The 11,719-nt window shown below is 41.4% G+C and overlaps 1 protein-coding gene across 6 annotated transcripts in view; it reads left to right on the forward strand.

The window, feature by feature from the left end:
• TANC1 (tetratricopeptide repeat, ankyrin repeat and coiled-coil containing 1) overlaps window positions 1-11,696 on the forward strand; it is a 46,147-nt gene extending 34,451 nt beyond the window's left edge. For 3 of the 6 annotated variants that reach the window (XM_014310397.2, XM_031063701.1, XM_031063700.1), the window contains 10 exons: window positions 251-436; window positions 2,319-2,397; window positions 3,759-3,892; window positions 4,641-4,764; window positions 4,874-5,049; window positions 6,080-6,212; window positions 7,031-7,122; window positions 7,559-7,705; window positions 8,190-8,290; window positions 9,143-11,696. In XM_014310397.2, coding sequence (XP_014165872.1) covers window positions 251-436; window positions 2,319-2,397; window positions 3,759-3,892; window positions 4,641-4,764; window positions 4,874-5,049; window positions 6,080-6,212; window positions 7,031-7,122; window positions 7,559-7,705; window positions 8,190-8,290; window positions 9,143-10,505 — 2,535 coding nt within the window. In that variant the 3' untranslated portion in view covers window positions 10,506-11,696. The remainder of the gene's footprint in view (window positions 1-250; window positions 437-2,318; window positions 2,398-3,758; window positions 3,893-4,640; window positions 4,765-4,873; window positions 5,050-6,079; window positions 6,213-7,030; window positions 7,123-7,558; window positions 7,706-8,189; window positions 8,291-9,142) is intronic. The other 3 variants (XM_031063702.1, XM_031063703.1, XM_031063704.1) reach the window with 3 other exon arrangements.
• Window positions 11,697-11,719: the final 23 nt, after the last annotated feature.

An 11,719-nucleotide genomic window follows, 5' to 3' on the forward strand; every position in this document is an offset into this window, starting at 1 on the left:
TGGCAAGCCCATGCTGACTGGTCCTGCTCACCTTGTCCTTCCTGTGTTTGGCAGTGCTCTCCGGGATTAGTTTTTTCATCACCTTCCCAGCTGCTCAGGTGAGGCTATTGGCCTGTAATTCCCCAGATGTTCCCCCTTGTCCTGGAAGTCAGGAGTGAGAGCTGCTCTCTCATAGTGCGCTGAAGTATCTCCTCTCCACAGCCTTTCACTGCATCTTTTAAACTCAGATGTTCCCTTTTCCCCCCTTCAGGCTGACCTTGCAGACAAGAAGGGCCAGTGTGCTTTGGTGCACAGTGCACTGAGAGGGCACTGTGGAATCCTTGAGTTCTTGCTCGGCCTGGTTTGGGTGGCTCCCTGCCAAGAACAGGATTCACTGAGGAAGCGCCAGGCACTGCAACAAGCTCTCACAGCAGCTGCCAGCATGGGGCACTGCCAGGTGGGTTGGAAATACAGGTCCTCCCAGATCTGTTTAAAATTGTCAGAACTGTACAACAGTGCTTGCAGCTATTTTTAAAAGAGGCTTGGAAAGAATTGTTGACACTTCTGATATTTATTGTAGTATATATTGGTAGCTGGTTTAAAAGCTCTAGCTGAGTATCTGATAATTCAGTTTGCTTCAGGATTTGTTTATATGTAATTTTCTGTCTACTTTGTCCTCCCTGTCCTTGGAAGTACTCCTAAATCTCTAGTGGTGGTGATGACTTTCTGTATCACTGATCCACCCAAGTATGTTTCTACTTCAGGTTGATTTTTCTCTTCCAATTTTTCATTGCGTGCAATCGCACAAGCTTCAGTTTTTATCTTGATGCACATGCCAACTTACAGACTTCAGCTCAGTGTCACTTTAGACAGAAATTTGGGAAGGAACACTAAAAATAAATGTGTGTGTTAAAAATAAACACATAAGAAGTACTAAAAATGCTTTAGATATTTAGGTAATACAAGTATGTCTTCTGTTCATTGGGAAAATCAACTGTAAACTTTTACTTGATAGAAAAGTAACGGGTAAGTAAAGATATGAATGAAGATCAACTATGCAAGAGGACTTAGTTATGTAGTAAGTGAGTGCCAAAATGGAAACAAAATCTCTTCAATAAAGCTGTTTCAATATTTACTTCTTTTAAATCTAGTTTTAAGTTCCTTTAAGATAACGAGTCTGATCTTTGAAGTTGTTTAGATGATCCAAATATAGAAATATCTATGTGCAGTTAATTTATTATATGGTATATAAGCCATCGCTGTCTTACAATATAAACTTGAGGATTCTGAGCTATGGTTAACTTGGATGAATGGATCATTCCTTTACTCCCATGAAAGTTCTTGTTTGCTGTCCACTGATAAAGCAGTCAACTCCTGAATATCAACAGAAGAGATCACATTAATCATAAATACATACCTGAAAAATGTCCATCTTTTCTCTCTTTTTAAGACATTAAGAAGCTGTATTCTTAGCTGAAGAAGATCTGTGTGTTTCATGAATTTTAATAAATTATGTCCTAGCATTTTGAATCCTAGGATTTTCCATACATTGTATACAACAGTTTTCAGACAGCCTGAAAACACACAGATCCTTCCTCCTTTCCTGCCTTTGTTTTTTCCTGTAGCATCCCAAACTTTGTTAGTGTGATTCTCCTCCCTCACCTGTTGACTGCAGCCTCAGTGACCATGTGCCCCATTAGAAAATCTATTTAAAACAGTCATGAGAAAAAGTTTTCATTTAATGATCTTTTAGCAGGTGGTTTCAAAACACAGATTTCCTTAATATTGTAGAAACACAGCAAAACTTCATTTAAAGCTTATTTCAGCTTTAAAAATTACCATTTGTTGACATGTGCTTAGACCATTCTGGGAAGAAATTTAGAAAAACAGGTAAGCTATAAGCAATGTGGAAGGAAAAACTTAGGTATCACCATTTTACAAAATGTATGCAAATATTTGTATTTTTGCTCTCTTGTTTTAGATGATCTGGAGTTTCCTCACTGAACTGGGAGGCTTTATTTTTGCCATTGTTTATTTTGATTATTCTGTTCTGTATGGGCCACATGGGAACTAATTAAATCATAGTCATGCCAAACAACAAATTCACAGAAGAGTACTGGGCTTTTTTTAAATTGTTTTCAATAACATTCACTTGTCTTAAAGTCATTCTAAAGTCCTACTGAATTTGTTTTGAGTAATACTGATTTTCTTTTCTATTGATTATATGCATTGAGAGAGAAGCACTCTCACTTGTTTTACATCTTCTTCTCCCTTGTGTCATATGAGTGACAGCTGATACTCTTGTGGCTCAGCACATCTCTGCTCAATGTTTTCGGCAGGTGGTTCGTTACATCTTGACAGTTGAAAAAGACCATGACATGGACATCAATGACACTGATGCCTTGTGGGGAGAAACAGGTATTTCCCTTCTTGTGTGTGTCAGAATTAGCATTGCTAATTTAAGAATAAAGAGTTTTAAATCTTACTTTTTAAATTTAATTCTCCAGAATAAAAATAATGGAAAATACCAGTTTAATAATAAAATGCGGTTTATAAGTATGGTTTTAACTTACTGAATCTATGCATCTCAAGTATTGAAGGACTATTTTATATTAAAATTATTGTAAATTACTGACTTTTTAACTAAATGGAAAATTGTGGAAATCCAGTGCTTAAGTTTTAGTGTGGAATTTTATGGGATTCTCTGTCTGAGAACCTTTGTTTAAATATAATTAGTTTCCAGGAAATGCTGGGCCATAGCCTCATTTGTTCTGATTGGGCAGTGGAAGGAGACACCTGCCTTTGGGCATCTGGGAAAGGCCAAATGTCATTTTTAGGGCAAAGTGTAATGCCTGCACTGCATTGTGAGTGGCATCTCCATCCCATGGAAACAGCCAAGGGTGGGGGAGCAGCATTGGAATGATGGTCAGTGGCCTCTCACATCCTAGAGAAGCAGATGTGCTTTGTTCCTACACAGTACAAAACCCTTGTTGCAAATCCAGCAAATTCCAAAAGCCATATATCTGTTTCGAAATGAATTTTGTTCTTCAGTATTTTCCTGACAGTGTTTTTTACTGAAATCCTTGCATAATACATTGGGAATCTTCACTCACTGAGGAAGTGAACTCCCTAAAAGGGGGGTTTTTGAACAAGACTCAACTCTTTTGCTTGTAATATTGATATCCATAACAGTTACTTTCTAGTTGATCAGCTCTAAACAGTTGTTATAACTGTTACACAGTGCAGTCTCATCAACTGAGGAGGGAATGGGTAAGACAAGTGCTAAAAAAGATAAATTTACTTCTTCCTCTAGTGTTTGTAATTTCCTTTACTTTCAGCATTCATTGGAATTTAAAAAAAAATTCTATTTGACTGTGTTTGAAAATGATAAAAATGAGTAACAGGAAAATTCACAATTTGACTCGCTTCTTAGAAGAAAATGGAAGTTACTAGGCTTTAGAAGCTGGAGGAGCAAGTCCTTTGCTGATTCTTGCATAAGTCATACGTTAACTCATTTTTTAATGGCATGACTGGTGAGGCTTCAATACAAACAACAAAATTTAAATTTCAAGTTCTGTTTAAAACACAATATGAGCAAAATAGAAGAGGGGGAAAAATTATGATGGGGAAAGTATTTTCTTTTTTTGTTCTTTTCAGCTTTCACTAAGTGTCACAGTGAAAAGCTGAAAGAATGGGGATTCAGTAACACTCACATATTGTGCATGTGTCCAGAGGCCAAATAAGCCAAGAGCTGATGTTGATGCCAATGCTTTCTCTAGCCCTGACAGCTGCTGCAGGAAGAGGCAAGCTGGAAGTGTGCAGGTTACTCCTTGGGCACGGAGCGGCCGTGACCAGGGCCAGCAGGAGAGGCGTGCCCCCGCTGCTCTGCGCTGTCCGGCAGGGCCACTGGCAGGTCTGGCACTGCTCTGGGGATCCTTTGGGAGGTGGTCCCTGATTCCTCCCATCTCTGGTTTTGAAAATAATTAGTGTCAGTTTTCTAATACATGTTTGCATCTGCTTCAGAGGGATGTGCTCAGAAACTTCACTTCCAAACCCTTTGTATCCCTGGAAATAACTTAAAAAGCACATTGGCGTAACAACAGTCTTAGTTATAATATACCTGAAAAATAATGTGAGCTTAAAATATTTTATTTCCTAGACCAAGATCAGAGGTGTGATTTCAGACCTTTTGTACTGCTGCTGTGCAGAGAGAGAACCTTGGATTCAGAAGCCTTCCTCATGCTGGCCTCTCCTGTCAGGAGAAGGCCTTGAACTGGAGTCAGGGCTTGAACTACACAGAACTTCTCAGTGGTTGCCATAAATACCACCTTAGTCCTCTTTGTTAAAAGTTCATGATATTATGGCTGAAATCTCAATCTGCCAATTTCATAAAATCATAGAGTTGGTAAGATTGGAAAAGCTCTCCAAGACCATCGAGGCCAGTTGCTCCCCAGGACTGCCAAGGCCACCAGTAACCCATGTCCTGAAGTGTTACACCCATGTGGCTTTTAAATCCCTTCAGGGATATGAGGCAGGTGGGAATTCCACCCCTGCCCCTGTGCCAGGGCTGGAGAGCACTTTCTAAGAAATTCTCGTAATATCCAATCTAAACCCCCTCTGGTGCAAGGAATGTATTTTTAAATTGATATTTTCTGTTTCAGATTGCTAAACTTCTAGTGGAACATGGGGCTGATGTGAATTTAAGTGATAAGCAAGGCCGGACACCACTGATGGTGGCTTCTTGTGAAGGACATCTGAGCACTGTGGAATTTCTCCTTTCTGAAGGTAGAAAATAGCAGATTACAGCTGCACCGGGGATTGCATCTGTGTGAGTTAAGGAATTTTTCCATTTAAACAGAGAATCTTCATAACAAAGTTCATATTAATTTTACAGGTGCAACTGTTTCATCTCTGGACAAGGAAGGACTGACAGCTCTGAGCTGGGCATGTCTGAAAGGCCACAAGGAAGTAGTTCGGTATTTAGTAGAGAAAGGTGCAGCAACTGATCAGACAGACAAAAATGGACGAACACCCCTAGACTTGGCAGCTTTTTATGGGGATGCTGATATTGTAAGTATAAAAAGCATAATATTCAAGAAAAAGTTACAAAATTTTAGGATTTATAAAAAAATACTGCCTACCAAAATAGGAAATTTGGGGAAGTAGCCAAGAGGGTTACAGTGCTCTCATCTTGACTGCAGTGAAAATGTTTGCTCAGGAGAGCATTTTCTAGACAGGTAGAAGCCCAGAATTACGCTGCAGACCCACAGAGGTCCCTTCTCAGGGTCCTGATCAGTTGATGCCTTTGTAGATGAAATACCCCAAGAAGAGGTATAAGAAGAAGGGCACACTCAGGTCTGTGTGCACTGTGGACAGATCCGAGAGGTCAGCAAGGAACTAGACAGAACAGCACACGCAGCCTCTCACAGTCACTCATATCTGTGTTTCTGCAGCTTGCATACACAAGGTCTGTTTCAGCTGCTGCTGTGGCATGTAACTCACTATGGCATTTTGTCCCATTCAGCCTTTGTCTGAATTAACTTGAAATTGTAAGTTCTCAGGTTCCATAGTGGCTTTGGTGGTTTTCAGACACTGTGTTTTTGCCCGTGACACTGGGTACTGGAGGCTCTGCTTGAGAATGAGGGGTGTCCAGGCTCCTTCCTGTCCCTGGATTTGCTGTAGGTCATTGTCCTGGAGTGATGCCAACTCCCATTTCCCTGCCTAGACCGGTCCCTTCAGTAGGTCTTTGCTCAGCTACTGGCCAGGCTGGGACAGGGACAGTGCCAGTAAAGAGGTCCTTGTGCAGGCCCATGGCTGTGGGTCATGGGGCTTGTCCATGGGCAGGACTGTTGGTGCCTCTTCCCTTACAAGATCACTGCTCCTGGCAGTTGAGCAAGTAATGGTTATGGGAAAGAACTGCTGCTTCCCTCCAGCCTGCCTGTGCTGTGGTGCCTTCGGTGGGTTTTAGATGGCTGTACTCTACTCAGCAGCATATGCTCAGTGTGTTTCTAAGACGATTACATGGTACCTTAAATATTTCCTTGGTCTGCCTTTCATACCAAAAGCCATGTTACAAAGCATGTTTCATTTCTTCTCTCAGGTGCAGTATTTGGTGGAGAAAGGAGCAATGATTGAGCACGTGGACCACAGTGGCATGAGGCCACTGGACAGAGCAATTGGCTGCCGCAATACCTCAGTTGTGGTCATGCTGCTGAGAAAGGGAGCCAAGCTGGGTTAGTGAAACTGCCCTGCACCATGACAAACAATTGGGTTCTGCTCTGCCAGAATTAGTTATTTCTGTAAAGTAGATGAAATAAAACACCAGATTTTTGCAGGCTGTCTGGTTTGCAGATGCCTGCCTAAGAGAAACAATCTCCTTTAAAGGCAGACACACAGGACTCACTTTAGAAGTGAGGAAACACAAGGAGTTTTATTCTGCTCCTTCTTTGATGTGTGCTGATGATGAGGTCTGGAGGAGTCACTGTATATGGTTGCTCTGCCTTAATATATTGCCTTAAGACAAGAAAATTGCGATTATGCTATTACTGATACATAATTGTGGCACTATTAATGATTTAGATTAGGACGTTTTACTTTTAAATAACATTTTTCCAATAAACTATAGAACTGTGTATTTTTGCAAAGGGTAGGCCAAAGAAATGTAAGTTATGTATTGCCAGTATGCAAGTACATGATGCAGTTGTGTATGTGATAGTTACTGAATATTTAGTACATTTGAATCACTAGTTCATATTATTTGGGTAGTAAGTGTGATCAAATACAGGTTCTTACTTAGGCCTGAATTTAATTGTGACTTCTATACATTCCTTCACAGAGGTAAAATGTATCAGACCATTTAATACCTGGCTGCTGTCCAGATGGTGGCATAGATGCATTTTAAATGTGTACACCCTAATTATGGTGATAACAGTAATACTGGTTCCATGTAGGTGGAATATATACTGAAGTAGGACCAGGCTTTCTATTGTGGTAGGCAGCAGGAACACACTTTCTTCCCTTTTGTCAGAGAGCCTTAAAATTTAACTTGCAGGCAATGCAGCGTGGGCAATGGCCACCTCCAAACCCGATATTCTCCTGATTCTTCTGCAGAAACTGATGGAAGAAGGAAATACACTCTATAAAGTAGGTGGATTTTTCTTTTTTTATGGCAGCAGAACATTGGACTTCTGCCTGAAGGTAGCCTGAATGCCTTTATGCCTCCTTTTCAGTTATATAATCTAACATACTACTACTCTGTTTAAAACAGAGTAGTAATGTATCAGATGATATGATTTTTTTCTGGTACTAGTAGTAGTACATATTAGTGCAAATATTATCCTTGTCAAATACCATTAAACAGTTGAGTTCAGAAAGGGACACAAGCTCTGATTAACACGCAGGCTCTCACTGTGCTTTTCTGACAGTGTAGTTCATACTGTGTATATTTATTAGAAAATCTCTCTCTGTGTTTTCTACTTGAAGGGCATCTCTTGGTAGATGTCAAATAGAAATATGCTTTTTGGACAGTATTGCAATATTACACATTTGTGAAAAACCTCTTGTTCCCTAAACTTTGCAGAAAGGCAAGATGAGGGAAGCAGCACAGCGCTATCAGTATGCATTAAGGAAGTTCCCAAGGGAAGGGTTTGGTGAGGAAATGAAAGCCTTCACTGAGCTGAGAGTTTCATTATACCTGAACTTGTCACGATGTCGCCGCAAAACAAATGTAAGCTCTTGCTGTTAGTCTGCTGCCTCTCTAGCACTGGGAATCTGAGACTTATATCCTACTGTATTACTGAGTTGTATGTGGACATCTATCTGTGCTATTTTAGAATCCTTTTCACTATATCCTGATCTTGGGCTTTATCATGTCAATAAATGAGTGGCTTATAAGATGAGGGCATGTTGTCGTGGGGGATCTATTACAGCTGGTCTTACATCATGCAGTTATTGTGGAATGATGAACTACTGGATCTTTGCAGTACTTTTAAAAGACCGAAGAGAAAACACTGCTACTTTTGTTATCAACCAGCACAACCAGGTGCCATGGCTGTGCCCATGTGTGCTTTGAGCAAATACCTGCTCTTGCAGACTGGGGCAGGAGCCTCTGCCACACGTGCTGGCTGCGCTCCTGGAGCCAGAGCACAACCCACAGCTGGCAACTTGCTTTGACTGGCGCTGTGTAATGGTGTGTTTGATTCCTTTGTTAGGATTTTGGAATGGCTGAAGAGTTTGCTACCAAAGCCTTGGATCTGAAGCCTAAGTGTTACGAAGCCTATTATGCCAGAGCAAGAGCCAAGAGGAACAGCAGGTACTGCAGAGATTTTTTTTTAACTTGCCATTTTTAATAACTTGTTCTTTTCTGCTAGTTGCATTTCAAATTTGCAAAGAAAAAATTATTTTTTAGTGCACTTCACATCTGTACTGGGTCTCTTTTATCAGATAAAGCCAACCACATCCAAATAGTGATATTGAATACTCTGTAAGTACTTATGAGGCAGTCCAGAAAGGAACAAATTCATTTGAAGAGGGATTATTTTAAATGTAACAGTGAATAGGTCTGCTGCTCCACATGACTCAGCAGAATGTGACCAGCAGTGTGCCACCCAATTCCAGCACTTCATTATATATTGCCAAGCTTACAGTTTATTACTGGCTGCTTTGATAGGAAATAATATGATGAATCGTTAGCAGTTGAAGACAAAAATAAGGGGAGAGAGGAGGAACTATTTCTTTAGGTTGAAAGAATAACAAACTATAGTGGTGTAGCTGAAGTACAGGAAGAGGTGCCTTTTTGATTCACCATATCTTTTCTAAACATCAATAACATCAGAGTTTAGCAGGTTCCCTACTCTAGAAGTAACTGTGGCAGAGCTTGTGCGACAAACTGTCAGTTCCTGGTGTTCCCAGCAGAGAGTTCTCCTGCCTGCCTGCGTGGGGTATCACGATACTTTAGGGAAGCATTCAGGGTTGGGTCTGTGCTTCCACCTTAATTAAGAATTTCCAGTGGTGGAGAATTTCCAGTTGTAACTTGTCACCACCTGCAGCAGGAAGCAACAAATCAGGACATTTTGCTAAAAGGGTGGAGGTGGATTAGTAGTAGGCAATGCTGGGACACAGATTTGCCCCAGTTTTCATTGTTTACTTATTTGTTCCTAAACAGAAAATTACTTGCTGCTCTCTCTGACCTACGGGAAGCCACTCAGATATGCCCCAGCAATCAGGAGATAAAACGTCTCTTGGCTCGGGTGGAAGAGGAGTGCAAACAGTTCCAGAGAACACAGCAACAGAAGCATCAGTGTCCACAGCTGCTTGAACAAACGAGCAATTCTGATAATGAGGAGGAAGGAATTGTATCAGGTGTGAACGATAATTTTAATCTTCAAGACAGGGAAGATGACCTGCCACACCCCAGTGAGTCTGTTTCTCCTCCACAAAGGCTGCAATGTTCCTCCGCTGCTTCATTATTTAGCAGGACCCTTCAAGAAGGTATTCAGAAAGCTCAGTGTGTGTCCCCTCAAAGCAGAACAAGCAACAAGTACCTGAGAGAGCCAGGTTTGATTATGCAGCCAACTAAGCAGGCACAGATTGTAAAAACAAATCAGCATCTGAGCTCCCTCCAGCCTGGATCTAAACCAGGAGGCAGTCAATGTAGCACCAAGCCACAATTATCTTTGCAGCATCTTCCCCACAGTCCCTTGCCCATCCGGCACTGTGAAAGTCAACAGGTGGATGAGACAAACATATTTTCATCTGGAAGCATTTCCACAGATCTCACAGCTGAACTGCACAATGAGAAGTTTGTGTCCAGCCAGCATTCACATCCACAGCATCATGAGACTCTCTCTTCTCGTTCTTTTGCTTGTAAATCTAAACCTGGTGACACATCAACAGCTTCTGCTCCAATGAATTTTAGTGACTCAAGGCAGCAAAGCCCTGTACCCAGTGGTGGCTCTTCTGGCTCTCCATCCAGTAGTGTGATTCTTGCCAGCTCATCAAGCAGCTTCACTTCAGCCAGCAGTTTGTCAGGCAGTGTTAAGGGGCTGGGCCCAGATGTTCGACTCAAGGAGACCAACATCAGTCAAGCTCAGGGCACTGAGCACCGACCTCGCAATACCCCATTTATGGGAATCATGGACAAGACTGCAAGGTTTCAGCAGCAAAACACACAATCTAGTCGCACTTGGCACTCTCAGGCAGCAGATGGATTATCCACGAACGTTGCTTCTGCAGGCATTCAGCCCTCCAACTTGGAGCAGTTCTCAGTTAAGCACTACTCAACTAAGGGATCCTCTACAGGTGCTGCCCCTGGAGATGGCAGCCAAAGCAGCGCGCAAGCAAAAGAACGTGAGGAGCTCACGTGCCAAATCCCTCCCCACTGTACAGACAGCAGATCACCCAACCAAGGTTCTCATTTATACCCCGATGCTGTAGCCAAACTGCCATCCCACAGCACTCAGGATGGCCACCTCAGTCACGTCACCACGGCAAAACCAAAGCGATCGTTCATTGAATCAAATGTATAAATACTGTTCTGTACATTGACAGGGTAGACTGGGCTCACAACATCACAGGGTCTGACTGCTCTACAAAACTCTGACTGCCTCGGCATGGCTGGGTCCCAGGGAGCAGTCTTTAATGGGATACAACCACTTCCAACTGTTCCTACCATCACAGGGCAGTGACAGTAACTGGAATAACAAATGAGCGTAGAAAGACTTAATTAGGTGGGCCTAGGAGCTTGAGCAGAGAAATCATTTCTATCACGTTACCATTAAATAAGCCTTTCCTTACACAAGCCGTACTTCAGTCTTGGCTTTTGGTTCTCTTGCATCTCACATATAGTACTCGTGCCTCTCAAATTGCTTATGTGCTGATGTCTCACAGCAGCGCTAAGGGCGATAATCTGCTGCAGAATACTCAGATCTGTACATGCATGCATTTTTTTCAAATCAAATTATTTTATCACTTTTCTAGTGGGCTCTAATTTGGGCTGCATGATGTACATTTAGGAAGCAAAAATAATCTGTGTATGAGTAAACTATAAGCAGCCATGCTTTGATGTGTAAATAAAACTTTTTAGTAAATAGAAGAAATTAAACAAAATGAGTGACATTTGCATGTGTATTGGGAGGCTTTGACCATATTGGTTATTGCACTGAAGAACACACTATTATGGCCTATTAACAATAATCGCACTTTATATAGGGTATCTGATCACCTTTGGGTGCTATCTTAAAGCAAAATGATTTATTGTTTATTTGTGAAAAGGTACAACAACTAAATGCTTAGTAAATGTTTTTATGGGAAACCCAAGAAAGGGATGGAGTGAACATGAAAGTTTGAGGAACAGCGTATGTGCAGTTGCATGACAGGATGAAGTTGAGATGTTGGTTTTTTAAGGAAATGAGGATTTTTATTGGCAAGAACATACTGAAACTGAACTGCTGCAGTGACATTCCTATGAGTGCAATTCAGTTGGAGTGCTCAGCTTTATATTCTTCCCATCATGCTTGATTACAGTGTTCTGTGTACATTGTAAACAGCTGTACCCAGCTCTACACATCCTTTTGCAGTTTGTATCATTACACTTTAGCTTATTTATTGCTTACTGTTTCTTTGATAATTTGTACAAGTCCCATATTAGTCTTGTCCTGTAGTTCTATTTTTGCACAGCTACTGTACTCTTTCCATACAAAATAAAGATTATTAATATACCTGTGGGATGAGATGCAGTCCC

This window comes from Geospiza fortis, unplaced genomic scaffold (assembly GCF_000277835.1).
Source record: "Geospiza fortis unplaced genomic scaffold, GeoFor_1.0 scaffold193, whole genome shotgun sequence".
NCBI lineage: Eukaryota > Metazoa > Chordata > Aves > Passeriformes > Thraupidae > Geospiza > Geospiza fortis.